The sequence below is a fragment of the Oncorhynchus gorbuscha genome, linkage group LG10, assembly GCF_021184085.1.
Source record: "Oncorhynchus gorbuscha isolate QuinsamMale2020 ecotype Even-year linkage group LG10, OgorEven_v1.0, whole genome shotgun sequence".
In the NCBI taxonomy this organism is placed as follows: Eukaryota; Metazoa; Chordata; class Actinopteri; order Salmoniformes; family Salmonidae; genus Oncorhynchus; species Oncorhynchus gorbuscha.
In genome coordinates this window covers 34489890-34517869 of record NC_060182.1, presented here as the reverse complement: position 1 = coordinate 34517869, position 27980 = coordinate 34489890, and the positions used below count along the sequence as shown (strand labels likewise).

At 45.8% G+C, this 27980-nt stretch overlaps 1 protein-coding gene across 1 annotated transcript; it reads left to right on the top strand.

Annotated features, from left to right (window-relative positions):
* The first annotated feature begins 102 nt into the window (after nucleotides 1-102).
* LOC124045118 (protein SOGA1-like) lies at nucleotides 103-27710 on the top strand. The gene is made up of 9 exons (XM_046364358.1): nucleotides 103-1068; nucleotides 1780-2004; nucleotides 20283-20441; nucleotides 22486-22551; nucleotides 22654-23847; nucleotides 23964-24104; nucleotides 24528-24614; nucleotides 25640-26923; nucleotides 27152-27710. Exons 1-9 carry the CDS (start codon nucleotides 307-309, stop codon nucleotides 27320-27322), a joined length of 4089 nt encoding a protein of 1362 aa, XP_046220314.1. The 5' UTR covers nucleotides 103-306; the 3' UTR covers nucleotides 27323-27710.
* The last annotated feature ends 270 nt before the right edge of the window (nucleotides 27711-27980 follow it).

Below are 27980 nucleotides of genomic sequence, written 5' to 3'. Positions count from 1 at the left end.
AATTTGCCACAGTGCACGAATAAAAAATGGGCGGGGTGTGTTTAAATATATGGCCCGGTTTAAATCAAGCACCACCACTTGATCGACTGTCCGAAAGAAGGAGAGATCCACAGCGTACTTCACAGTGTTCATGCGCGCTCTGTGCGTAAAGTCTGGATTTTGGCTTCCACAGAAAATAGTTGTGGCAATTCTGTTATAACTCATTATGTTGATTTTGTTGGACTCAACTAAACATGATAGACTTTAAAGATTAATTTAGGGAAATTCTTCGTTTTATGCACTCCTTTCAACAAAAAAGGACAAGAAATGAACAGCAGGGATGGTGACAGTCCCGTGCCAAAACAGGCGCACCGGGGACAAAGACAGCCCAAGGCGCAAAACGTTTTCAGCATGAAGAAGAACCGAACCCCATCGAGTATGCAAACCAAAGATGCCTCAGGCTCATCCAAGTCAACCGGGACTATACGGCGCATCGTGGGCAAAGGGAATGAAATTAAATCGGAGAAAGGGACGTGTACAGGAAATGGCGTGCCATGCGTTACCGAGTGCCAAAATAATCAAATCACACATAGGAAACTATCTGATGCCAGAAATGCTTCGGGGGATTTGAGCAAGGACTCAGATTGCGTCTCGGGGAAGCTATCATCATCCGACAGCAGTTCTGAAATGTCTGACTGCACGGAGGGATTTCGGACTGCATCAGAGGAAAACCAACTTTCTGCGGACACTCAGTCTCCAAGCAGCGAGACTGGATCAAGTGTTCGAGACGGAGATGCAAATAGTGACAGGTTGAGTGGGAATGCTCTAAACAGTGTTTCCGATATGAGTACTGGAGGCAACCCATTCACACGGATAGGCATATCACATGACAATTCCATCATGCATTCTGGTAGGGGTGGAAACCATCCATGGACATCTCCTGGATGTGGAGGGTCTCTTCTTCCTTCGCTGAATGTCAGTGTAGCATCCCTGTCTTATTCAGAACTGACCCGGGAGCTCGTGGACGAGACGCACGAGGATCTTGTCAGAGAAAACGACGACTTGAGATCAGAAAATGAGTATTTAAAAGTAAGACGATTCACTTAATTGTCATGTCATTACCCCTAAAAACGAGGCCTTTTATTATTTAACACATTTCCTCAAGTCTTGATCCCCCTTATAAAGAAAATAAGTTGAATATCGACTGATTTGAATAGAGTTTAATACTGAAGTGGACTATTGAAACAACAACGCAGACACACTCGTGACATTAGTTGTTGTCAGGGTAAGAGGGCCAGACTTTCCTTAGCAGAGCCGATTAAATACTTTATGTAATTGGCCGTGTCAACCATAATTACTTACACGTGACTGCAGGAGCAGCACGCTCACGCAAGGAGCATCAAAAGTCAATATCCACAGTGGGTGTGTATGTATCCCAACCTGGGTTGTTCAAGGTTGGGGTAAAGCAAAACAAAAAGTATAACCCTGCAAATTGATCTGGTACTGGTACTCCCGGAATCCTGCTTTTTAAAACTGCATCGTTTGAAAGGGCATTCGTCTACACTCGTTGTATTCGCTGCATGTGACAAATACAATTAGATTTGATACACACACACAAACATTAGGCGCTTGACTAAGAAAAAAACGAATTCAACAGTTCCACCTTTAGAACTGACACTTGGTTGTGCATAACTCGCCTAATAAAGCCTAATAAAGTAGCCTGATGATGATGGTGATACTGTTGTCGATGATGATGCTGCTGATGCTGATTGAGATTTATGTCTTTGGTGTCATGTCCAGGATGAGATGGAGGAGCTGCGCTGTGAGATGCTGGAGATGCGGGATCTGTTCCTGGAGGATGAGGTGTATCAGCTGCAGGAGCTGCGGCTGCAGCTGGAGCAGGCCAATAAGATGTGTCGCATCCTGCAGTACCGCCTCCGAAAGGCCGAGCGACGCAGCCTCAGGGTGGCCCAGACAGGGCAAGTGGACGGGGAACTAGTCCGCTCCCTCGAACACGACGTCAAGGTGAAGCATCTGTCTGTGTGTGTGTGTGTGTGTGTGTGTGTGTGTGTGTGTGTGTGTGTGTGTGTGTGTGTGTGTGTGTGTGTGTGTGTGTGTGTGTGTGTGTGTGTGTGTGTGTGTGTGTGTGTGTGTGTGTGTGTGTGTGTGTGTGTGTGTGTGTGTGAGTGGCTTCAGTTAAGCTAAACCTAGGTTATGGCAAAGTGGGGTGTGTAGAAATACACCCAACAGTTGAAGATCATTTACTAGGTTTCTACACAATTTTGAAACACTAAAAAGCTATTTGGAGAACCGCAAAAATTAACAAAAATGTCCCACAGACATTATCACCGCAATATTAGGTTTATATTAGGTTTAAAGGTCTGTGGAATGGCGTGTACAATGTACTACTCAACCTCATTATACATAGGCAACATTGACTCATTTAGCCTACGTGTGGAACAGAGCATACAATGCAACATGAAATAGATACATAATACACGCTATCAAGGCCGAATTCAAATACCGATATCAATGTGAAAGTAATCCGAGCTAAAAAAAAAAAAGAAGCTGACTGTGGATGCAAACTATGCCAGATAAATCCTAAACACACATTTAAATTACAGGTATACATCAAAGGAATGACTTAGTCCTACAATCGACAAGGATGCATAAAGACAAACAAACTCAATCAAGGAATGAATAAAAATGTGATACATCTTTTGGGCAGAGTTGAGTATCCTACAATGCTTATATGAAAATCATAACTGGCACGCAGATCTTTAGAAATTGTAGGATCAATTGTAAATTGCATACAGTTTACTATGACAGCAGTGTCACTGTCTCAGGCACTTCCAACCAACATGTTGTAATCTGGGTACTCATTCTATACAAATAAACAGCTCTACATCCACACTATAGCTAAATAACTTATCAATATTCAATTATGTTTTTCCACCAAGATTGATCTGTTAGAATATCTCATTTTAATTCAGGAAGATGGACAAGCAAGACTGATAGAGTGAGAGGTGGAAACGCATTATACCAGAGGCAGGTAGGACTACACCAAGAAGTTAAAAAGGTTATCCCAACTAATCATTCATTAACTGCATCATCTCAATTATCATTCTGTCACTGTATGACAATGCAGATTTGTTAACCTACAATTGTTATTGTCTTCGAATCCAAAAATGTATTTTGGGGAAACGCTCGAAATAGCAAGTTGAAACCAAATGAAACCAAATGAAACCAAAATTACATTAGCCTACTGGGCGAATAAATGGAAATACAATTAGGTTTACAGTTATCACAACCTATATTTGAATAGCAATAAAACAGCTTTTGGTTTCGATTGGTCACCAAAAAGGAGGGCTCCCCACCTCCCAATTCACAATTAAATGAACCCCTGGCTATCAGATTACAACAAGGTTTGCAAGGCCAAGCTACATTTTTTTTCTCTGCTGCTACAGAAGGCTATATCGAACTGCTAATACAAGACTGTTAAAGGCACAGTGCACTGCTTATTCATATTTTTTTTGCCCGATTTTTCAGGGGGTGCTGCAGCACCCAGGCATCTTTCTCCTATAAGGATTGTACCGTAATCCCTCCATCTCTTGCTATGTTGCACAATGTTATCAGTGGGGTCGAGTGAGTCATTAGTATTCCAGTCAATGTAAAAACTCCCTTGAAAAGCCCCTTGAATGGCTGTACCAAATACCACTCTACTGTGTCATGAGTCCAAAACGTTTTAGAGCAACTGTACTGCTCACATCCTATGTCTTAGTTTTATAAGTGCACATTAAACTGTAATTACAGTATTTGACAATGTTATGGCTCGTAATTACAGTATTTAACAAAGTTATGGCTCAGCCAAATCCTGTCAGATGGGCTTCAAAATATTTGGAGTAGGTATTTTAATGAATCCTTGTGTGTGCGGCAGCTTTTGTTTGTGTTTATTTGTTGTGGTGGAAGTTGTTAACCTGTGTGACAGAGACATTAAATCAAGCACATAACAAAATAGTGCGTTGTTTGGATGACCCAACTGTTGAGTTGCAGGTATTGGGTCACTTAGTTGCGTAAAAAAAAACATATCAGAAGACTATAGGCGTGGCTTAGTAGGGACGTGGCTTTCAGATAGCTATTTTTGGGCACCTGTGATGAGATGAGGGCGCTGAGGAGAGCGCGTGTCTTGACGGTTCCTGCTCGACTTTCCTTTTTAAGTCTATTTTTGCATCAATAATTTGTTTGTTTGATCAGAATGTTCGTGCAATAGTTTTCTACGACTGAGAACACGTCTGGATCACGAATTGATCCAATGTAGAATACTACATTTTACATTTACATTTAAGTCATTTAGCAGACGCTCTTATCCAGAGCGACTTACAAATTGGTGCATTCACCTTATGACATCCAGTGGGACAGTCACTTAACAATAGTGCATCTAAAACTTAGGGGGGTGGGGTGAGAGGGATTACTTAACCTATCCTAGGTATTCCTTAAAGAGGTGGGGTTTCAGGTGTCTCCGGAAGGTGGTGATTGACTCCGCTGTCCTGGCGTCGTGAGGGAGTTTGTTCCACCATTGGGGGCCAGGGCAGCGAACAGTTTTGACTGGGCTGAGCGGGAGCTGTACTTCCTCAGTGGTAGGGAGGCGAGCAGGCCAGAGGTGGATGAACGCAGTGCCCTTGTTTGGGTGTAGGGCCTGATCAGAGCCTGGAGGTACTGAGGTGCCGTTCCCCTCACAGCTCCGTAGGCAAGCACCATGGTCTTGTAGCGGATGCGAGCTTCAACTGGAAGCCAGTGGAGAGAACGGAGGAGCGGGGTGACGTGAGAGAACTTGGGAAGGTTGAACACCAGACGGGCTGCGGCGTTCTGGATGAGTTGAAGGGGTTTAATGGCACAGGCAGGGAGCCCAGCCAACAGCGAGTTGCAGTAATCCAGACGGGAGATGACAAGTGCCTGGATTAGGACCTGCGCCGCTTCCTGTGTGAGGCAGGGTCGTACTCTGCGGATGTTGTAGAGCATGAACCTACAGGAACGGGCCACCGCCTTGATGTTAGTTGAGAACGACAGGGTGTTGTCCAGGATCACGCCAAGGTTCTTGGCGCTCTGGGAGGAGGACACAATGGAGTTGTCGACCGTGATGGCGAGATCATGGAACGGGCAGTCCTTCCCGGGAGGAAGAGCAGCTCCGTCTTGCCGAGGTTCAGCTTGAGGTGGTGATCCGTCATCCACACTGATATGTCTGCCAGACATGCAGAGATGCGATTCGCCACCTGGTCATCAGAAGGGGGAAAGGAGAAGATTAATTGTGTGTCGTCTGCATAGCAATGATAAGAGAGACCATGTGAGGTTATGACAGAGCCAAGTGACTTGGTGTATAGCGAGAATAGGAGAGGGCCAAGAACAGAGCCCTGGGGACACCAGTGGTGAGAGCGCGTGGTGAGGAGACAGATTCTCGCCACGCCACCTGGTAGGAGCGACCTGTCAGGTAGGACGCAATCCAAGCGTGGGCCGCGCCGGAGATGCCCAACTCGGAGAGGGTGGAGAGGAGGATCTGATGGTTCACAGTATCGAAGGCAGCCGATAGATCTAGAAGGATGAGAGCAGAGGAGAGAGAGTTAGCTTTAGCAGTGCGGAGCGCCTCCGTGATACAGAGGAGAGCAGTCTCAGTTGAATGACTAGTCTTGAAACCTGACTGATTTGGATCAAGAAGGTCATTCAGAGAGAGATAGCGGGAGAGCTGGCCAAGGACGGCACGTTCAAGAGTTTTGGAGAGAAAAGAAAGAAGGGATACTGGTCTGTAATTGTTGACATCGGAGGGATCGAGTGTAGGTTTTTTCAGAAGGGGTGCAACTCTCGCTCTCTTGAAGACGGAAGGGACGTAGCCAACGGTCAGGGATGAGTTGATGAGCGAGGTGAGGTAAGGGAGAAGGTCTCCGGAAATGGTCTGGAGAAGAGAGGAGGGGATAGGGTCAAGCGGGCAGGTTGTTGGGCGGCCGGCCGTCACAAGACGCGAGATTTCATCTGGAGAGAGAGGGAGAAAGAGGTCAGAGCACAGGGTAGGGCAGTGTGAGCAGAACCAGCGGTGTCGTTTGACTTAGCAAACGAGGATCGGATGTCGTCGACCTTCTTTTCAAAATGGTTGACGAAGTCATCTGCAGAGAGGGAGGAGGGGGGAGGGGGCGGAGGATTCAGGAGGGAGGAGAAGGTGGCAAAGAGCTTCCTAGGGTTAGAGGCAGATGCTTGGAATTTAGCGTGGTAGAAAGTGGCTTTAGCAGCAGAGACAGAGGAGGAAAATGTAGAGAGGAGGGAGTGAAAGGATGCCAGGTCCGCAGGGAGGCGAGTTTTCCTCCATTTCCGCCGGCTGCCCGGAGCCCTGTTCTGTGAGCTCGCAATGAGTCATCGAGCCACGGAGCGGGAGGGGAGGACCGAGCCGGCCTGGAGGATAGGGGACATAGAGAGTCAAGGGATGCAGAGAGGGAGGAGAGGAGGGTTGAGGAGGCAGAATCAGGAGATAGGTGGGAGAAGGTTTGAGCGGAGGGAAGAGATGATAGGATGGAAGAGGAGAGAGTAGCGGGGGAGAGAGAGCGAAGGTTGGGACGGCGCGATACCATCCGAGTAGGGGCAGTGTGGGAGGTGTTGGATGAGAGCGAGAGGGAAAAGGATACAAGGCAGTGGTCGGAGACTTGGAGGGAGTTGCAGTGAGGTTAGTGGAAGAACAGCATCTAGTAAAGATGAGGTCGAGCGTATTGCCTGCCTTGTGAGTAGGGGAAGGTGAGAGGGTGAGGTCAAAAGAGGAGAGGAGTGGAAAGAAGGAGGCAGAGAGGAAAGAGTCAAAGGTAGACGTGGGGAGGTTAAAGTCGCCCAGAACTGTGAGAGGTGAGCCGTCCTCAGGAAAGGAGCTTATCAAGGCATCAAGCTCATTGATGAACTCTCCGAGGAACCTGGAGGGCGATAAATGATAAGGATGTTAAGCTTGAAAGGGCTAGTAACTGTGACAGCATGGAATTCAAAGGAGGCGATAGACAGATGGGTAAGGGGAGAAAGAGAGAATGACCACTTGGGAGAGATGAGGATCCCGGTGCCACCACCCCGCTGACCAGATGCTCTCGGGTGTGCGAGAACACGTGGGCGGACGAAGAGAGAGCAGTAGGAGTAGCAGTGTTGTCTGTGGTGATCCATGTTTCCGTCAGTGCCAAGAAGTCGAGGGACTGGAGGGAGGCATAGGCTGAGATGAACTCTGCCTTGTTGACCGCAGATTGGCAGTTCCAGAGGCTACCGGAGACCTGGAACTCCACGTGGGTCGTGCGCGCTGGGACCACCAGAGTAGGGTGGCCGCGGCCACGCGGTGAGGAGCGTTTGTATGGTCTGTGCAGAGAGGAGAGAACAGGGATAAACAGACACATAGTTGACAGGCTACAGAAGAGGCTACGCTAATGCAAAGGAGATTGGAATGACAAGTGGACTACACGTCTCGAATGTTCAGAAAGTTAAGCTACGTAGCAAGAATCTTATTGACTAAAATGATTAAAATGATACAGTACTGCTGAAGTAGGCCAGCTGGCAGTGGGTGCGTTGTTGACACTACACTAATCAAGTCATTCCGTTGAGTGTAATAGTTTCTGCAGTGTTGCTATTCGGGGGCTAGCAGGCTAGCTAGCAGTGTTGTTTACGTTACGTTGCGTTAAAAGAACGACAATAGATGGCTAGCGAACCTAGAAAATCGCTCTAGACTACACAATTATCTTTGATACAAAGACGGCTATGTAGCTAGCTAAGTAGCTAGCTACGATCAAACAAATCAAACCGTTGTACTGTAATGAAATGAAGTGAAAATGTGATACAACCTGTGAATGCGACCGGGTAGTTGAGTTCTATACAGAAGACGTTGGCTAGCGTTGGCTAGCTGTTGGCTAGCTAGCAGAGTCACCTACGTTAAGGACGACAAATAGCTGGCTAGCTAACCTCGGTAAATTAAGATAATCACTCTAAGACTACACACTCTAAACCTAAACAACACAATTATCTTGGATACGATGATACGATGATACGAAGACAGCAAAGACAGCTATGTAGGTAGCTAACACTAAACTAATCAAGTCGTTCAGTTGAGTGTAAAAGTTTCTCAGTGCAGCTAATCAGTGGACGTTAGCTAGCTGGCTAGTGAAGACTACGTTAGGACGGCGAAATACGATAATTACGCAATTATCTTTGATACAAAGACGGCTATGTAGCTAGCTGAGAAGAAATTGCTAAGATAAGACAAATCAAACCGTTGTGATATAATGAAATATAATGAAAAAGTTATACTACCCGTTGGAGCGACGTGCAGATGCGACCACTCGCTCCAACCGGAAGCGAGTGGTCGCTTCTTGGCTTCTTTGTTCCCCGCACAGCAAGCTTACCTGTTACTCCTGGCCGAGATGACCTAAGGCAATGCCGGCAACAAAGAAAAGGAAGGAAAGGGGGACTCCTAGATAGGCTTAAAAGACAGCCTACACCAGCCTCCTCTACCTAGTATCCTGCTGGCTAATGTCCAATCGCTGGAAAATAAATATTGTGAACTCCGAGTAAGGCTGCAATCGCAGCGGGACATCAGGGAATCCTGTGTCTTTGCTTTTAGTGAGATGTGGCTTACGGACAATACCCTCCACTCTGCTAATCAACCAGATGGCTTCTCCATATTCCGAATGGATCAAGCGGCAGCTTCTGGTAATAGTCGGAGGGGAGGGGTACGTTTCCTCATAAGCAATTACTGGTGTACTGAAGTTGAACACATTGTGAGCTCCTGTTCAACCAACCTGGAGTTTCCTGATGCTAAAATGCAGACCACCCTATATGCAGAGGGCATTCATGTGTGTTTTTATCACAGCTCTGTACATACCGCCACAAACAAACACCAAGGCGGCACTCAATTAACTTTACAAGGTCATTAGCCAGCAAGACTCCTCTCACCCGGAAGCAGTCTTAATTGTCACGGGTGACTTTTGACCAAGCCTGTCTAAAACAAATGTTCCCAAAATATCAATAACATGTATCCTGCCCCACAAGAGGATCCAGCGTGCTTGAACATACACAAACATCCGTGACGCATACAAAGCCATCCCCTGCCCCCACTTCAGCCAATCAGATCATGTCTCTCTGTTCCTACTCCACACCTACAAGCAGCAAGACAAGAGGAAGCCACCAACACAGAGAAAAGTGAGGCGCTGTTGACAATGCTGATTGAGAGGATGTCTTTGGTGTCATGTCCAGGATGAGATGGAGGAGCTGCGCTGTGAGATGCTGGAGGATTGTTTTGAGAATACTGATTGGAATATGTTCAAAGATTCACCCACTCAGGACTCATCCATCAACATTGAGGAACACCGAGTGTACAAAACATTAGGAAAACCTTCCTAAAATTGAGTTGAAAATGCACAAAAGAGTGAATGCTCACTAAGCCTCCGGCCCAGATGATATCCCTGGTCACGTCCTCAGAGAGTGTGCTGACCAGCTGGTGGGTGTCTTCTCGGACATCTTCAACCTGTCCCAGGCTGTAGTCCCCATATGCTTTAAGGAGACCACCATCATCCCAGTGCCGAAGAAAAACAAAGTGACATGCCCAAATGACTAGCATCCTGTAACGCTAACCTCGGTCATGATGAAGTGCTTCGAGAGGCTGGACATGGCCCACATCAAGGCCAGCATGCCAGTCACACTGGATCCACTCCAATTTTTCTACCACTCCAACAGATTCACAGAAGATATAATTTCCATTGCTATTCACACGGCCGTAACACATCTGTTCATTGATTACAGTTCAGCATTCAACACCATTGTTTCCTCCAAGCTCAACACCAAGCTCAGAGCCCTGGGTCTCGACACCACCCTCTGCAACTGGATCCTGGACTTACTGAAGGGCAGACCATTGGCTGTGAGGATTGGAAAACAACACCTCCTCCACACCGACTCTTAACACAGGGGCCCCCCAGGGGTGTGTCCTCCGTCCTCTACTCCCTGTTCACCCACGACTGTGTGACTTTGCACGACACCAACTCCATCATCCATTTTGCTGACGACACCACGATTGTAGGCGAGTCAGCCTATAGGGAGAACCTAAGTGAACTGGCATTGTGTCATGACAACAACCTCTCCCTCAATGTCAGCAAAACAAAGGACTGATTGTTGACTTCAAAAAGCAGAGGATGGAACATGCCCCAATCCACATTAACAGGACTGCAGTAGAGAGAGTCACAAGTTAAATTCCTCGGAATTGAGCACTTGTCATGGACCAACAACACCACCACTCTTGTCAAGAGAGCACAAACCTTCTTTTATGTCTATATTAGATTATGGGGATATTATCTAAATGCTTGCAGCAACGTCTATACTTAAACCACTAGATGCTGTTTTCCAGTGTGCGTATGTTAAGGTTGAACACTGACACTTTTTGTAGCTTAAACAAGGCTTACACAAGTGTATGAGTTCCTCACGAGCTTATGCATATCCAAATGTTGGGATAGTTACCACTTTGTTAGAATATGTAAATACAGTGCCTTGCGAAAGTATTCGGCCCCCTTGAACTTTGCGACCTTTTGCCACATTTCAGGCTTCAAACATAAAGATATAAAACTGTATTTTTTTTGTGAAGAATCAACAACAAGTGGGACACAATCATGAAGTGGAACGACATTTATTGGATATTTCAAACTTTTTTAACAAATCAAAAACTGAAAAATTGGGCGTGCAAAATTAAATTAAATCTATCAATTTCACATGACTGTGAATACCGATATGAATCTGTTGGTCAAAGATACCTTAAAAAAATGGTATCTCTGTGCATTCAAATTGCCATCGTTAAAATGCAATTGTGTTTGTTGTCTGTATCTTATTCCTTCCAATACCATACCTCCACCGCCACCATGGGGAACTCTGTTCACAACGTTGACATCAGCAAACCGCTCACCAACACGACTTCATACATGTAGTCTGCGGTTGTGATGCTGGTTGGACGTACAGCCAAATTCTCTAAAACAACGTTGGAGGGTGCTTATGGTACAGAAATGAACATTCAATTCTCTGGTAACAGCTCTGGTGGACATTCCTGAAGTCAACGCTCCCTCAAAACTTTGGACATCTGTGGCAAAACTGAGGATTTTAGAGTGGCCTTTTATTGTCGTCCCAGCACAATGTGCACCTGTGTAATGATTATGCTGTTTAATAAGTTTCTTGATATGCCACACCTTTCAGGTGAATGTATTGTCCTGGCAAAGAAGAAATACTCACTAACAGGGATGTAAACAAATTTGTGCACAGAATTTGAGAGAAATAAGCTTTTTGTGCGTATGGAACATTTCTGGGCTCTTTTATTTCAGTTAATGAAACATGGGACCAACACTTTACATGTTGCATTTATATTTTTGTTCAGTGCAATAATGGTATTCACTTTATATTCAAATATATAATGTGCAAAAATATTAAAGGAAATGTTTATTTGTAATTTACAAACTTAACCTGATGAACAGGAATGACATTTACTCTCATTGGTGGGATTACCTGAAAGCCACGCCCCTAATAGGCCACACCTTCTGAATATAACCTCTGGATTACATTAAGCAGCTGCTGGGTCAACCCAGCATGAAAGTGAATAAAACGCCAACTAATGGTTGAAATAGCCCATGTTTGGATAATCCAAACAACCCAACATCAAATCAAATCAAACTTTATTTGCCACATGCGCAAGAATACAACAAGTGTCGACTTTAGCGTGAAACACTTACTTACTTAACCAACAGCACAGTTCAAGAAGAGGAAAATATTTACCAAGCAGACAAAAAAAGTTATAATAAAAGTAACACAATAAGAATAACAATAACGAGGCTATATACAGGGGGCACCAGTTCCGAGTCAGTGTGAAGGTTATATAGAGGGTGCAACGGTACAGAGTCAGTGTGGAGGTTATATACAGGGGGCACCGGTACCGAGTCAGTGTGGAGGCTATATACAGGGGGCACCGGTACCGAGAAAGTGTGGAGTTTATATACAGGGGGCACCAGTACCGAGTCAGTGTGAAGGTTATATACAGGGGGCACCGGTACTGAGAAAGTGTGGAGTTTATATACAGGGGGCACAGGTACCGAGTCAGTGTGGAGGTTATTTACAGGGGGCACCAGTACAGAGTCAGCGTGGAGGTTATATACAGGGGGCACCAGTACCGAGTCAGTGTGGAGTTTATATACAGGGGGCACTGGTACCGAGTCAGTGTGGAGGTTATTTACAGGGGGCACCAGTACAGAGTCAGTGTGGAGGTTATATACAGGGGGCACCGGTACAGAGTCAGTGTGGAGGCTATATACAGGGGGCACCGGTACCGAGTCAGTGTGGAGGCTATATACAGGGGGCACCGGTACAGGTCAGTGTGGAGGCTATATACAGGGGGCACCGGTACCGAGTCAGTGTGGAGGCTATATACAGTGTGCGGGGGTACAGGCTAGTTGAGGTAATCTGTACATGTAGGTGGGGGCGAAGTGACTATGTATAGATAACCAACAAACAGCGAGTGCACCAAAGGGATCACCGGAGGGGGGTCAATGTAAATTGTCCGGTGGCAATTTGATGAGTTGTTCAGCAGTCCTATTGCTTGGGGGTAGAAGCTGTTGAGGAGCCTTTTGGGCCTAGACTTGGCACGGTACCACTTGCCATGCAGTAGCAGAGAAAACAGTCCATAACTTGGGTGACTGGAGTCTCTGACAATTTTATGGGCTCGTATAACATTCCTGGATGGCAGGAAACTTGGCCCCAGTGATGTACTGGGCCGTTCGCACTACCCTCTGTAGCGCCTTACGGTCAGGTGCTGAGCAGTTGCCATACCAGGCGGTGATGCAACCGGTCAGGATGCCCTCGATGGTGCAGCTGTAGAACCTTTTGAGGATCTGGGGACCCATGCCAAATCTTTTCAATCTCCTGAAAGGGGAAAAGGTTTTGTTGTGCCCTCTTTACGACTGTCTTGGTATGTTTGGACCATGATCGTTTGTTGGTGATGTGGACACCAAGGAACTTGAAACTCTCGACCCGCTCCACTACAGCCCCGTCGATGTTAATGGGGGCCTGTTCGGCCCGCCTTTTCCTGTAGTCCATGATCAGCTCCTTTGTCTTGCTCACATTGAAGGAGAGGTTGTCCTGGCACCACACTGCCAGTTCTCTGACCTCCTCCTTATAGGCTGTCTCATCGTTGTCGGTGATCAGGCCGGCCACTGTTGTGTCGTCAGCAAACTTTATGATGGTGTTGGAGACGTGTTTGGCCACGCAGTCGTGGGTGAACAGGGAATATAGGAGGGGACTAAGTACACACCCCTGAGGAGCCCCAGTGTTAAGGATCAGCGTGGCAGACGTGTTGTTGCCTACTCTTCTTACCACCTGGGGGCGGCCCGTCAGGAAGTCCAGGATCCAGTTGCAGAGGGAGGTGTTTAGTCCCAGAGTCCTTAGCTTAGTGATGAACTTTGTGGGCACTATGGTGTTGAACACTGAGATGCAGTCAATGAACAGCATTCTCACATAGGTGTTCCTTTTGTCCAGGTGAGAAAGGGCAGTGTGGAGTGCGACTGAGATTGCGTCATCTGTGGATCTGTTGAGGCGGTAGGTACATAGAATTATGGTCAGATTTGCCAAATGGAGGCCGGGGAGAGCTTTGTATGCATTTCTGTGTGTGGAGTAAAGGTGGTCTAAAGGTGATTTTTTCCCCCCTGGTTGCATGCTGGTAAAAATGTGGTAAAATTTATTTAAGTTTGCATGCATTAAAGTCCCCGGCCACTAGGAGCGCCACTTCTGGGTGAGAATTTTCTTCTTTCCTTATGGTCTCATAGAGTTGGTTGAGAGCGGTCTTAGTGCCAGCTTCGTTTTGTGGTGGTAAATAGACTGCTACGAATAATACAGATGAGAACTCTCTTGGTAGGTAGTGTGATCTATGGCTTATCATAAGGTACTCGGGCGAGCAATACCTCGAGACTTCTTTAATATTAGACATCGCTCACCAGCTGTTATTGACAAAAGGACACACACCCCCACCCATGTCTTACCAGAGGTAGCGTCTCTGTTCTACCGGTGCATGAAAAATCCCGCTAGCTCTATATTGTCTATATCTCCATTCAGCCACGTCTCGTGGATGTTACAGTTTTTAATGTCCCGCTGGTAGGATAATCTTAATCGTAGGTCATCAATTTTATTTTCCAATGAATGGAAGGGAGCGGGAGTTTACTCGCTCACTTCGGATTTTCAGGCCCCTTTTCTGGCGTATTTTCTTCACGCAAAAGGCGTGGATCTCGGCCTGTTCCAGTGAAAGCAGGATATCCCCTACATGCGTGAATATGTAGGGATATTCACGCAACCCAACTGGCTGGGTCAGAATAACCCAGTGTGTGATCTGTCCAATATTTACCCAATGCTGGGTTACCAAATAACCCATGATCACTCTGAAGACTGTGGGTTGAGTGGGTACTGGGCAGATCACTGTGGAAAGTTTACTGGTATGTGGGCTGATTCCTCTGTTGGAGGTTGCAATGCTGAGTTTATTTGCACAGCTGTGTGTTGTAATAGAATACCAACCAGCCGCATGGCAGTGAATTTGATACCCTTGGCTTCCCCCTTCTTCACGCCTTACATTTTTTCAAACACATGGATTTTCTCTTTCTGTGTGTTCCCACCAAGTTTAAAAAGTAGGTATTTTAACAAAAGTATAGTATCTGTGTTTAAAACATTTTCTCATTGGGAGAATTAATATCTTCCACAATATAATCATTTAGGGGGAAATTCCAACCCGAGTTGAGTGCGTGCAAATGAAACGTAATTCCCTTTTTATGCACTTTTCTCTATATGAGTATTCTGACCTGGAACTTAAAGGGATACTTCAGGATTTTGGCAATAAGGCCCTTTTATCCACTTCCCCAGAGTCAGATGAACTTGTGTATAACATTTTTATGTCTCGGTGTGCAGTTTGAAGGAAGTTGCTAAGTAGCCCTAGAGCAGCAATTGCTAACTAGCGTTAACACAACGGACTGAAAGACCTCCAGGCATTGCGCTAACACTAGTTAGCATTGTCTCACAAAACTACCTCTAACTCCCTTCATACTGGACACAGAGACATAAAAATAGCATCCACGAGTTCATCTGACTCCGGGGAAGTGGATAAAAGGGCATTATTGCCAAAATCCTGAAGTATCCCTTTAAGCATGAGAATATCATGCTTTTCACCGGCTAATCGTTTGGGGTGGAGATCGATTAAATTAAGTTGTAGCTGAGGTGTGTCTACAGATACACCCTATTCTGACCTTTACTTAATAATTCCACTACCTTTACATGCATTGAAACCATAAATAAGGTCTATCTATCGGTTCCAAGTGGAAATAGCATCTACTTTATCCTGATCGAAATAAGACCATTCTCCATGCACTATAATGTCAAATCAACATAAACTAAAATGTTATTGGTCGTATACACATATTAGCAGATGTTATTACGGGTGTAGCGAAATGCTTGTGTTCCTAGCTCCAACAGGGCAGTAATATCTAACAATACACACAAATGTAAAATAATTAAGAAATATAGAAATATTAGAACAAGCAATGTCGGAGTACGGAGTATATATACAGTACCAGTCAAAAGTCTGGACACCACTACTCATTCCAGGGTTTTTCTTTATTTGGACTATTTTCTACATTTTACAATAATAGTGAAGATATCAAATCTATGAAATAACACATATGGAATCATGTAGTAACCAAAAAAGTGTTAAACAAATCAAAAGATAAGATTTTATAATTGAGATTCTTTAAAGTAGCACACTTTGCCTTGATGACAGCTTGGCACACTCTCGGTGTGAAAAACAACTCCTCAATCTACACACTATACACCATAATGACAGAGCGAAAACAGGTGTTTAGACATTTTTGCACATTTATAAAATAAAAAAACAGAAATACCTTATTTACATCACTATTCAGACCATTTGCTAGGTATTCCTCTTTAAGGAATACCTAGGATAGGATAAAGTAATCCTTCTCACCCCCCCCCTTTAAGATTTAGATGCACTATTGTAAAGTGACTGTTCCACTGGATGTCATAAGGTGAATGCACCAATTTGTAAGTCGCTCTGGATAAGAGCGTCTGCTAAATGACTTAAATGTAAATGTAAATGTACTTGAAATTGAGCTCAGGAGTATCCTGTTAACATTGATCATCCTTGAGATGTTTCTAAAACTTGATCGGAGTCCAGCAGTGGTGAATTCAATTGATTGGACATGATTTGGAAAGGCACACATCTGTCTATATAAGGTCCCACAGTTGACAGAGCAAAAACCAAGACATGAGGTTGAAGGAATTGTTCGTAGAGCTCCAAGACAAGATTGTGTCGAGGCACAGACCTGGGGAAGAGTACTAAAAAATGTCTGCAACAATGAAGGTCCCCAAGAACACAGTAGCCTCAATCATTCTTAAATGGAAGAAGTTTGGAACCACCGAGCCTCTTCCTAGAGCTCGCCCGCCCAACAAAACTGAGCAATTGGGGGAGAAGGGCGTTGGTCAGGGAGGTGACCAAGAACCCAATAGTCACTCTGACAGAACTCCAGAGTTTCTCTGTGGAGATGGGAGAACCTTCTAAAGGACAACCATCTCTGCAGCACTCCACCAATCAGGCCTTTATGGTAGAGTGGCCAGACGGAAGCCATACCTCAGTAAAAGGAACATTAAAGCCCGCTTGGAGTTTGCCTAAAGGCACCTAAAGTCCATGAGAAACAAGATTCTCTGGTCTGATGAAACCAATATTGAACTTTTTGGCCTGAATGCCAAGTGTCACATCTGGAGGAAACCTGTCACCATCCCTAAGGTGAAGCATGGTGGTGGCAGCATCATTCTGTGGGGATGTTTTTCAGCGGCAGGTACTGGGAGACTAGTCAGGATTGAGGGAAAGATTAACAGAGCAAAGTACAGAGAGATCCTTGATGAAAACCTTCTCCAGTGCGCTCAGGACCTCAGACTGGGGCGAAGGTTCACCTTCCAAAAGGACAACACTAAGCACACAGCCAAGACAATGCAGGAGTGGTTTCGGGACAAGTCTCTGAATGTCCTTGAGTGGCCCAGCCAGAGTCTGGACTTGAACCTAATCGAACATCTCTGGAGAGACCTGAAAATAGCTGTGCAGCGACACTCCCCATCCAACCTGACAGAGCTTGAGAGGATCTGCAGAAAAGAATGTGAGATATAATGGGAGAAATACCAGTGTGCCAAGCTTGTAGCGTCATACCCAAGAAGAAGACTTGAGGCTGTAATCACTGCCAAAGGTGCTTCAACAAAGTACTGAGTAATGGATCTGAATACTTATGTAAATATGATATTTACATTTCTAAAAAACAGTTTTTGCTTTGTCATTATGGGGTATTGTCTGTAGATTGATGAGGGAAAAAACTATTAAATCATTTTAGAATAAGGCTATTGTCACGCCTTGGTCTTAGTATTTGTGTTTTCGTTATATTATTTGGTCAGGCCAGGGTGTGACATGGGTTTATGTTATTGTATTTTCGTATTAGGGTTTGTAGTATTTGGGATCGCGGCTGATTAGGGGTGTTGTATAGGCTTGGCTGCCTGAGGCGGTTCTCAATCAGAGTCAGGTGATTCTCGTTGTCTCTGATTGGGAACCGTATTTAGGTAGCTGTGTATTTCGTGGGTGATTGTTCCTGTCTCTGTGTAGTTTCACCAGATAGGCTGTAATAGGGTTTACGTTCCGTTTGTTGTTTTCGTATTTGTATAGTTATTTCATGTATCGCTTTTTTCCTTTCATTAAAGACATGAGTAACCACTACCCTGCATTTCGGTCCGACTCTCTTTCCACAAACGAAGAACGCCGTTACAGCTATAACGTAACATAATGTGGAAAATGTCAAGGGGTCTGAATATTTTCCAAATGTACTCTATATGTATGTGGACGCAACCTTCAAATTAGTGGATTCGGCTATTTCAGCCACACCTGTTGCTGACAGCTGTATACAATTGAGCACACAGCCATGCAATCTCCATAGACAAACATTGGCAGTAGAATGGCCTTACTGAAGAGCTCAGTGACTTTCAACGTGGCACTGTCATAGGATGCTACTTTTCCAACAAGTCAGTTTGTCAAATTAATGCCCTGCTAGAGCTTCCCCGGTCAACTGTAAGTGCTGAAATTGTGAAGTGGAAACAAATAGGAGCAACAACGGCTTAGTTGCTTAGTGATAGGCCACACATGCTTACAGAACGGGACCGCCAAGTGCTAAATTTCATAGCGCATAAAAATTGTCTGTCCTTGGTTGCAACAATCACTATCGAGTTCTAAACTGCCTCTGGAAGCAATTTGAGCACAATAACTGTTCGTTGGGAGCTTCATGAAATGGCTTTCCATGACCGAGCAGCTGCACACAAGCCATGCGCAATGCCAAGCGTCAGCTGGAGTGGTGTGAAGCTCGCCGTCATTGGACCCTGGAGCAATGGAAATGTGTTCTCTGGAGTGATGAATCACGGTTCTCCATCTGACAGTCCGACTGGGGAATCTGGATTTGGCAGATGCCAGGAACCCGCTACCTGCCCCAATGCATAGTGCAACGGTCAAGTTTGGTGGAGGAGAAATAATGGTCTGGGGCTGTTTATCGGGCTCGGCCCTTTAGTACCAGTGAAGGGAAATCTTAACGCTACAGCATACAATGACATTCTATACAATTCTATGCTTCCGACTTTGTGGCAGCAGTTTGGGGAAGGTCCTTTCCTGTTTCAGCATGACAATGCCCCCCGTTAACAGAGCAAGGTCCATACAGAAATGATTTGTCGAGATTGGTGTGGAAGAACTTGACTGGCCTGCACAGAGCCCTGGCCTAAACCCCATCGAACACCTTTGGGGTGAATTGGAAAGCAGACTGGGAACCAAGCCTAATTGCCCAACATCAGTGCTCAACCTCACTAATGTTTGTGACAGAATGAAAACAAGTCCCAGCAGGAATGTTCCAACATCTAGTGGAAAGCCTTCCCAGAAGAGTGGATTCTGTTATAGCAGCAAAGGGGGGGACCAACTCCATATTAATGCCCATGATTTTGGAATGAGATGTTCAATGAGACTTTTGGTCATGTAGTGTAGGTGTCCTTCCTTTCCAGGTGGGAGAGGGCAGTGTAGAGTGCAATAGAGTGTGTCATCTGTGGATCTGTTGGGCCAGTGTGCGGATTGGAGTCCAGGGTGTCTGGGATGATGGTGTTGATGTGAGCCATTGCACATGACTTTCAAGGGACTATGTTGGTCTGCTTGAAACATGTAGGTATTACAGACTGGGTCAGTTAGAGGTTGAAAATGTCAGGGAAGACACTTTCAGAGGATGCTCTGATCATGCACCCTGGTAATCTGTCTGGCCTCGCGGCCTTGTGAATGTTAACCTGTTTAAAGGTTTTACTCACATCCGCTACGGGAGTGCGAAATCACACAGTCACCCGGAACAGCTGGTGCGCTCATGCATGGTTCAGTGCTGCTTGCCTTGAAGTAAGCATAGAAGGCATTTAGATCCTCTGGTAGGCTCGACATCGCTTGGCAGCTCGCGGACGGGTTTCCCTCTGTTATAGTTTTCAAGCCCTGCCACTTCCGACGAGCGTCAGAGCCGGCATAGTAGGATTCTATATTAGTCCTGTATTTAATCTTTGCCTGTTTGATGGCTCGTCGGAGGTCGTAGGGAGATTTCTTATAAGCGTCCGGATTAGTGTCCCTCTCCTTGAAAGCAGCAGCTCTAGACTTTAACTTAGTGCAGATGTTGCCTGTAATCCATGGCTTCTGGTTGGGATGTACACACGGTCACTGTGGGGACGACATCGTCGATGCACTTATTACTGAAGCCGGTGACTGATGTGGTAAACTCCTCAATGTTATCGACTGAATCCATATTCCAGTCTGTGCTATCAAAACAGTCCTGTAGTTTAGCATCTGCTTCATCAGACTACTTCTGTATTGAACACATCACTGGTACTTCCTGTTTGAGTTTTTGATTGTAAGCAGGAATCAGGAGGATAAGAGTTATTGTCAGATTTGCAAAAGGGGGGGCCTTTTAGGCGTTTCTGTGTGATGTTTCATTCACCTTATTACATCAATGACGACATCAATAACAGTGTTGTTGTTCTGAAGGCTAATATCTGAGAAAGGACCTTTTGTTTTCCAATAAAAAATCTATGAAATGAATGCACTACTACGACAATAACGACCGCTAATGAAGGCAGTTATAGTGAGGACAATTACTGTCAGTCATTGCTTTATCAGGTTTTTCTGTTTACAGGTAGCAAAGAGTGTATCCCTCCGCCTACACAATGAGTTGGAGTCAGTGCAGAAGAAGAACTCCCGGCTAGAGTGGGAGAATGAGGCACTGCGGGAGATGCAGCAGGAGCTGGAGGTGGCGAAGCAAGTTCTGCAGGCTGAGATGGAGAAAGCCAGAGAGGTACTACTATTTTTATACACCCCCATCAACTACTACTATCTACCACCCACTGTATTAGTTTAACCCACTGCCCTCAGTGGTATCCTTTTAAACATAACCCCACCATTAACCCACAGTGCTCTGGTCCAGAGTCCTATTTCTTCATATACTAGTATATACACTACAGCTGCCCCATCTCACCCAGATTGGTACTCCCCCATCATCCTGCTGTCACTCTGAAGTGAGGTGACACATGACCCTGACTGGATCCTAGGGCTTTGCCGGGATGAAGAATGAGGACATTGCTAGCAGCTGACTGCTGGGCGGTGGGTGTGGTAGAGGGGTGTGGCATGTAGGAGGCTGAACATGGGGGGCACAGCTGACATTCTTCTCACCAGGCAACCTGGTATCAGGGCATTTCATATTATTCTGTACATAAATCCGAGACACTCCATTTCGTATGATATGTTATGTTTGGTATGATTACATAAGACAGATGGTTACTTAACCCTTTTAGCTAACCCTCAACCTAACAACCCATTTAGCTAACCCTTCCCATTGCCCTTTAACCTAACTCATGAATTTAACCCTAACCTTAAGCCTAGCTGACAGCTAGCTAAAGTTAGCCACCTAGCTAGAATTGGTAACATAATATGAATTATAATTTGTAACATATCATATGAAATGGGTGATGGACATCCACCAACGAATACATACCATACCAAATTTAACATATCATACTAAACGGAGTGTCCTGGATTTATGTACATAATGATACAAAATTCTCTGAGACCAGGTTGCACCAGGGACTAGAGCGAGAGAGAAAGATGGACCAAAATAGAGCAATAGTTCTCTCAAGACTCCCCTCTCCCTCTCCTCTGGTTATTTTAAGCATGGGTAAATCTGGGTCAGGAGGATGTATTACAGCATCAAAATGAGTGGTTTAGGTCCTGGTATGTTGGCATACTATCACTGAATGTCATCAACTGGTGGCCATGGAGGAGCCCAGGTCTTTTATTATAGTGCAGTGCAGTCCATCTACATGTGCTTTAGTTTAATCCAGGATTCAGTGCTTTGGCATCAGCTCAGCTGCTACTCCCTCTGATCCTGACTAGGAAATCTACTTAGATTACCTAATCTGGGCAGACAAGTACAAGGGAAGCTAGTCAACATGGAAGAACTGCTGTTACTGCAAGTTGTCTGTGTGGTTTGCTTCCTTGCTGAATCCAGAAGGGTAGTATTACTCACATAATATTTATATATAAAATACAGAATCATACAGTACTACTGGCGATTATAGTTTTTTCACTATTCACTGCCTCTGGGTTCGTTCATTTAAAAAAATATATATATAAAAATTTTACCTTTATTTTACTAGGCAAGTCAGTTAAGAACAAATTCTTATTTTCAATGACGGCCTAGGAACAGTGGGTTAACTGCCTGTTCAGGGGCAGAACGACAGATTTGTACCTTGTCAGCTCGGGGATTTGAACTTGCAACCTTTCAGTTACTAGTCCAACGCTCTAACCACTAGGCTACAGACCAACAGATAGGGTTAGGTTAATGTGCTTATTTATTCGTAATTCCCACTGCAACGCCTCAGTAAGATTATTATTTTTAGTTATTTATTTTAACCTCTTTGACCCCAGCCTGCCAACAGACAAAGCTGCAGACAGCGACTGACACGGTGACACCAGCCTACATTCATTTCATACTCAGCTCTGTAAACATACCAACTCATACATGAAGTGCTGCACTCTGATGGAACTTTCTAAGAGAGAGAAAAATCGTGAGTTTGTGTACATATGTACTTTGACTCTCTTGGTTTGTGTCTCTTGGACTGTGAGAAAACACTGATTTCCTGTCAGAATGTCTATATGAAGGTCAAAGACAGACAGAGAGGAAGGCGACGGGAGAGGAGAGCTGAAAGAAAGAGGGGTTCATTTTTGGATGACATTTGACAAATATATCTTCTCCTCCGTCATGTTTTTCATGGGGTGGTAACGACGCTGTGAATAGTACTGTCGAATCTTCAACTTTCTTTGACATTTGTTCTACTCCACAGAGTTCCTTGAAGAGAAAAAATGTCAGATCACCAACCAACAAGACTGAGAAGAAGCTGTCATCTCAGGTAAAAGTTTCATGTTATTATCATGTTATTAGCATCTTAAATAGCTTACGACTGCATATCACAAGTTAGGATTCTTTATGTCTGTGTGATTTGACTCCTCAGGATGACAGTGTTGATCTGAAGTGCCAGCTCCACTTCGCCAAGGAGGAATCATCTCTCATGTGCAAGAAGCTGGCCAAGATGGTGTCGGAGAGTGAGGGCATGCGTGAGGAACTGGCAAAGTTCCGCTCAGCCTACGGAGACGTAGACGCTGCTGCCCACTCCTCTGAGGGTGCCACTGCTAAGTCCCCGCACACCAGGGAGGCAGAGGTCAAGGTTCACCTGCGGCTGGTGGAGGAGGAAGCAACGCTCTTGAGCCGCCGTATCGTAGAGCTGGAGGTGGAGAACCGTGGCCTCCGGGCGGAGATGAGCGACATGAGGGATAGTGGAAGAGTAGGAGGAGAGGAGGAAGAGGAGTCATTGCAGGAAGGTGTTGGGGAACATGGGGATTTACCACCAGCCCATCTTAGGGATGCAGAGGAAGGTGAAAGGGGTTTGACAATGGAGTACATCCAGTTTGAGGAGGCGGCGAGGGAGAGACAGAGGAGATGCGTGATTAAGTGTTCTCAGGAGGAGGTGATTGAAATACAGCATAGAGACCAATCCCAGACAGAGAGGCTGGGTCCCCTCAAACAGATCCCTCGAGAGGGGCCTGTAGGTGGGGAACGGGAGCCCCTGGACAACCAGCAGAGTGATACATGCAGAGGCAGTGTTGCCAATGCCTTGAATGTGAAAGATCATGAGGCCCTCCTTGCCTTGCGAGATCATGCCTGCCTTGTGACTTCAGCTATCCAACTTCTTGCCTCACCAACCCAAAATGGCCACAGCTCCCCTGCCTTGTCTCCCCACCTCCCCCGGGCAACGTCTTACCCTCAGGGTAATGCCCAGCCTCTGGCTCTGGACCCACTGCAAGGGCACCTGTATGAGGCTCTGGAGCTTTTGAAGGCCATGCTGTTGGCCTTAATTGTGAGGGTGGAGAGCCTGGTGACACCAGGAGGACAGTTGAGGGTTGAAGGGGATCCAATCACCATCCCCTCCCTGGCTGATCAGGACACAAAGAACAACACAGAGGTCTTAGCCAAGCATGAAAATGGCGAAGGCCTGTGCACAGTAGTGCTGAAGGAGAAAGTGAAATGGGCAACACAGTCCGACCACCTGGACAGCTGCATGGACCCCATGATGCAGCTGACCTTAAAGATGCTCTGGGTCCTCCATCAGCACTGTCTAAGGAAGGGATCTGGCCAGGAGGGCAAGGAGGTATGAGAGGAGGGGAATGTAGGGGAACATGAATTGCAACATACTGTAACTGAAATGTTCATAAATAATTTTCTTTCTGCAAGTAATCATGAAAGTGTTACTGTTGGTTTTTGCAGAGCAGAGATCCTACGACCATGTCTATGCTACACGGGCTGCTGCAGTACTTGGGTACAGAGCTGCAGGACTCAGAGGACAGTCTAGCAGGACAGGATTCCAAGGCCACATGGGCATCAGACTGGAACGGCTTAATCTCCAAGGTAAGCTAATGCTACTGTCACGCTGTGGGCTCAGCCTATGAAGTGACTGTCCAATTACATACATCGATATGACTGTGATATAGTACTAAATGGCAATTCCACCACTTTTCAACCTCATATCCTTCATCTCCAGCACCAGGGAAATATCTTTCTTTTCTTTCTCCCCACGTTTTGATGAACACTTTGTAACTTTAGATGTTTTACTACAAAACATAGAAACCCACCATTTTCACATATGTAGACACGGGTATTGTGCTGGAGATATTGAATATGAGGTTGAAGTGGCCCTTTAAGTACATTGTCCCGTAGAATGAGGGATACACCGCTGTTATGTTCGAAGGCAAGGAGGGGATCAGACAGATATCCTGATTCTGAGTAATCATCACAGACTGTAATACCTTCCCATTCCTTGTAATAACTCAGATGGAGTGCAACACTGGTACGACTAGGGCACAGGGTTATTCAGTCCAACCAAGTCACCCTATGGACACACAGAGTGAGGTGACTGAGGTAAGGAAGTCTTTTGTTCATCTGTCCTGTGATGTGTTTGGTAGCATGTGATGGGATGTGGTTCAGCAGTAAGCCCAGCTGATGGCTTCTATCTGGCAGGGCTTCTCCCTGGCCTGCCTGCAATCAGTACAGCCATCATAAGATCAATTGTGCCATAGTATTTAGGCTAAGCTCTTGTGGGGGCTACTGCCAAACGCAGCACTGCTGGACCGGCATGTGCATTGACGACATCACAAGACTCAGACAGAGACAGAGGGGGGAAATGTGTGAGCAAGAAAGTGAGAGCAATGAAGGAAAAAGGAGAAAGAGGGTGAAAGGGAGAACGAGGGTGAAAGGGAGAACGAGGGTGAAAGGGAGAAAGAGGGTGAAAGGGAGAAAGAGGGTGAAAGGGAGAAAGAGGGTGAAAGGGAGAAAGAGGGTGAAAGGGAGAAAGAGGGTGAAAGGGAGAAAGAGGGTGAAAGGGAGAAAGAGGGTGAAAGGGAGAAAGAGGGTGAAAGGGAGAAAGAGGGTGAAAGGGAGAAAGAGGGTGATAAGAAGCAGAGTGTGGAGAGAAACTTGGAATGAAGTGTGGGTAGAAAAGAAAGCGCCTTGAACTCGTAACTCACTCTACTTCCTGAGCTTGTGGTTTGAGGATACTTGTCCAAAGACAATAGTAGGCTACATTTAGATCGTAAAACCCTCACATTCTGTTTATCCTATGTACGTCTATAAATGTGCAAAATGCTAAACAGGGAAGTGGTTTCTCCCACCACATGTTGAATGATAACTTAAAACAGGTTTCTGGTCTCCATGATTACATTTTAATGTATAGAATATTATTTTCCTGGCAAACACAATAGCAATTTAAATCAAATAAAAACTATTGCAAATATTTTAGCTGTTGCCAGGAGAAAGACAGAAATACAAGTCAAGGCCCAGTGAGTCTGTGAATTAGGAAGAGCAGACATATTTTTTTACATGGCTGTTTTCCATGTGTTTCTCTCTTCTTTCCACAATAATCTGCAGACACTCTTATTTCTTCTCAGACAGGAAATACGATCAGACCAGAAAGTTCTACATTTGGGTCCAATAAGAAGAATTGGTGCTATCTCAGCCATGAGGCAGCTCAGTTGGACAGAGGGGACCCGTTTAAGACCTGGGACCATCCCATCATGCCCCCGAGCTTCCTCAATCTGCACTTGGACCAGTTGTCCCTGGACAGGAGCCACACTGCCCCAGAGAAGACTGTCCTCCGCATCTACTACAGTCCCCTGTCTGCAAGGAGAGTCCATCTGGTTCATCTGAGGCACAGCTCCAACACTGATAGAAATGGTACTACCAGTGTAATCTCCACCAGACTTAGTACGTCCCAAAGCTCTCTCACTCCCCTATGTCTGAGGCTCTCCGCTAACTTGAGCGACGACATGAAGGAGATGACAGCTAGCTTACGACAGGCAGTTCACTCCAGTTCGCCAGAGAGGAGGAAAGGGAGGGTGATCATGAGTGGGGGGTGGACGGTGGATGTGGCCACCTCAGGGACTCAGACCCAGATGCACCCACAGATGGTGAGTGTGGGTATACAGACGGAGGGGCCCTACAGTATAGGTGCAGTGAGAGCCTCCCCTTCACGGCTTTCTGCCCGTGCTCAACAGATTTCTACTTCCCTGGAGAGGCTCCCAGGTAGGACAGAAAGGCCCAAGTCTGGCTCCACCTCCCCAAAACTGTATCGCAGACACTCTGCCTCTGCATCTTCCATCTCCCCCTCCTGCTCTTTCCCTTCTTCCACGACTGGTTTCACCACCACCATGTCCAACACCACAACCCCCAACTCCTCCACTGCCTCTTCTGCCACCCCAGGCAGCGAGCGTATTTTATGGGGCTTGTCCCATCGTGGTCCAGCTGGGTCGACATGGGCCCGCCCCACCAATCCCAGAGCCGGTCCAGGGCTTGTCCACCATAGTACAATAAACAGTGAGTTGAGCAGTGGTGGAAACACTAAACCCACCAGCAAACCTGCCGGGGCAAACCGGTACGGCCTAGTCACTGAGTTCCTACGCAAAATGAGTGGTCGAGCAGACAAGCCAGCCCCAGCATCAGGCGGGGGTCAGAAGGGGAAATGCAGTCCAACTCATAAAACCCTAGAGCGAGGGCCCTCTCGTCCCCCTGCTGCACCAGCACACAGGAACGACAGTGTCACCAGGATTGTGAACCAGAGGTTCATGAAGCAGAGAGAGGAAGCGTGCCGGGGCCATATATGCCCCAGTCAGGCCCACAGTCAGAACCAGGCTGTCAGAAAAGAACCCAGCCTGGAGAGTAACGTGACACTGGAGGTAAGTACAGTAGGCCTGCCCAACACAGGATCCACACACTGAATACATACTGAACCTCACTCATATTCAATTTAGTGGCTAATGTATGTTATTCCACATGACATACTGGTTTCCTTGCTTGGTTTTGAGAAAGGAACAGGCATAAATGATCAAATATACCCAATAAATGAACATGCTATAACAGTCTTTCTTTCATTCTCTCCCTCCCTCCGTCTTTCCCTCTCTCAGGATAGGAACTATGAATGTAGCAGTTCCAAGTCCTTGTCCTTCTGCTTCGCCCGATCATCTCGCTCCTCCACCCAACGAAACGCCTTGACCCCGACCAAGCTACAGCGACATAGATACTCCTCTGCTGTAAACGGTGGTGGGTCAGGAGAGCCCAACTCCAACTGTGAATGAGGGGGTGGAGGCAGTAACACATTGACACCACTGGACAGCTGATAAAGATTACGAGGGACATGGTGAATCCAAGGCCTGTGTTCTGGAATTCTGCATTCAGCAATCAGGACGAAGGGACAGGATGGAAGTTCTTTAGAACCCATTATGATAAGGGTTGCAGTTATTTCAGATACATACATGCCTATTATTTGTGCTCTAATTCATTGTCTTCTTTCAGTTCAGCCCATGGCACTTCATCCTTTTACAATATGCAACAACATTTTTTGGATCCACCAAAGCAGTTAAAGTTGTCTGTCAGTAGTCATTGATCTTGTATTAGCTTATAGAACTAAATAATATTTTGTATGAATATTATCAGAATGAATAAACTATACTATGCCATGCTGAACTGTAATTCATGTTGTCCATGCTTGTAGTGCACATACTGTACTGTCGTCCTGTGGCTGTCTGTTAACCCTCTGGGTCAGTTGAGCTCATCTGTCACAAATTCATGACATATAAGAGCAAAGTTGACAGTTCACCTTGAGACCTACCTCGGCCACAGACACGTGGGCCTTAGAATAGGATAGGGTATATGGCCAGCTGTTCATTATGTGTAACATGCAGACAAATTAAGGGGAGACCACACTAAGCAGTTGATGAGATCAGATGTCCTGTC

What these genes read in the sequence shown, in the direction of transcription:
- LOC124045118 (XM_046364358.1), top strand. Translation starts at nt 307, where the DNA reads ATGAACAGCAGGGATGGTGACAGTCCCGTGCCAAAACAGGCGCACCGG. An exon ending in CAGAAAATGAGTATTTAAAA is followed by an intron (nt 1,069 to 1,779) that starts GTAAGACGATTC and finishes TGTCATGTCCAG; the next exon opens with GATGAGATGGAGGAGCTGCG. An exon ending in CCCTCGAACACGACGTCAAG is followed by an intron (nt 2,005 to 20,282) that starts GTGAAGCATCTG and finishes TTCTGTTTACAG; the next exon opens with GTAGCAAAGAGTGTATCCCT.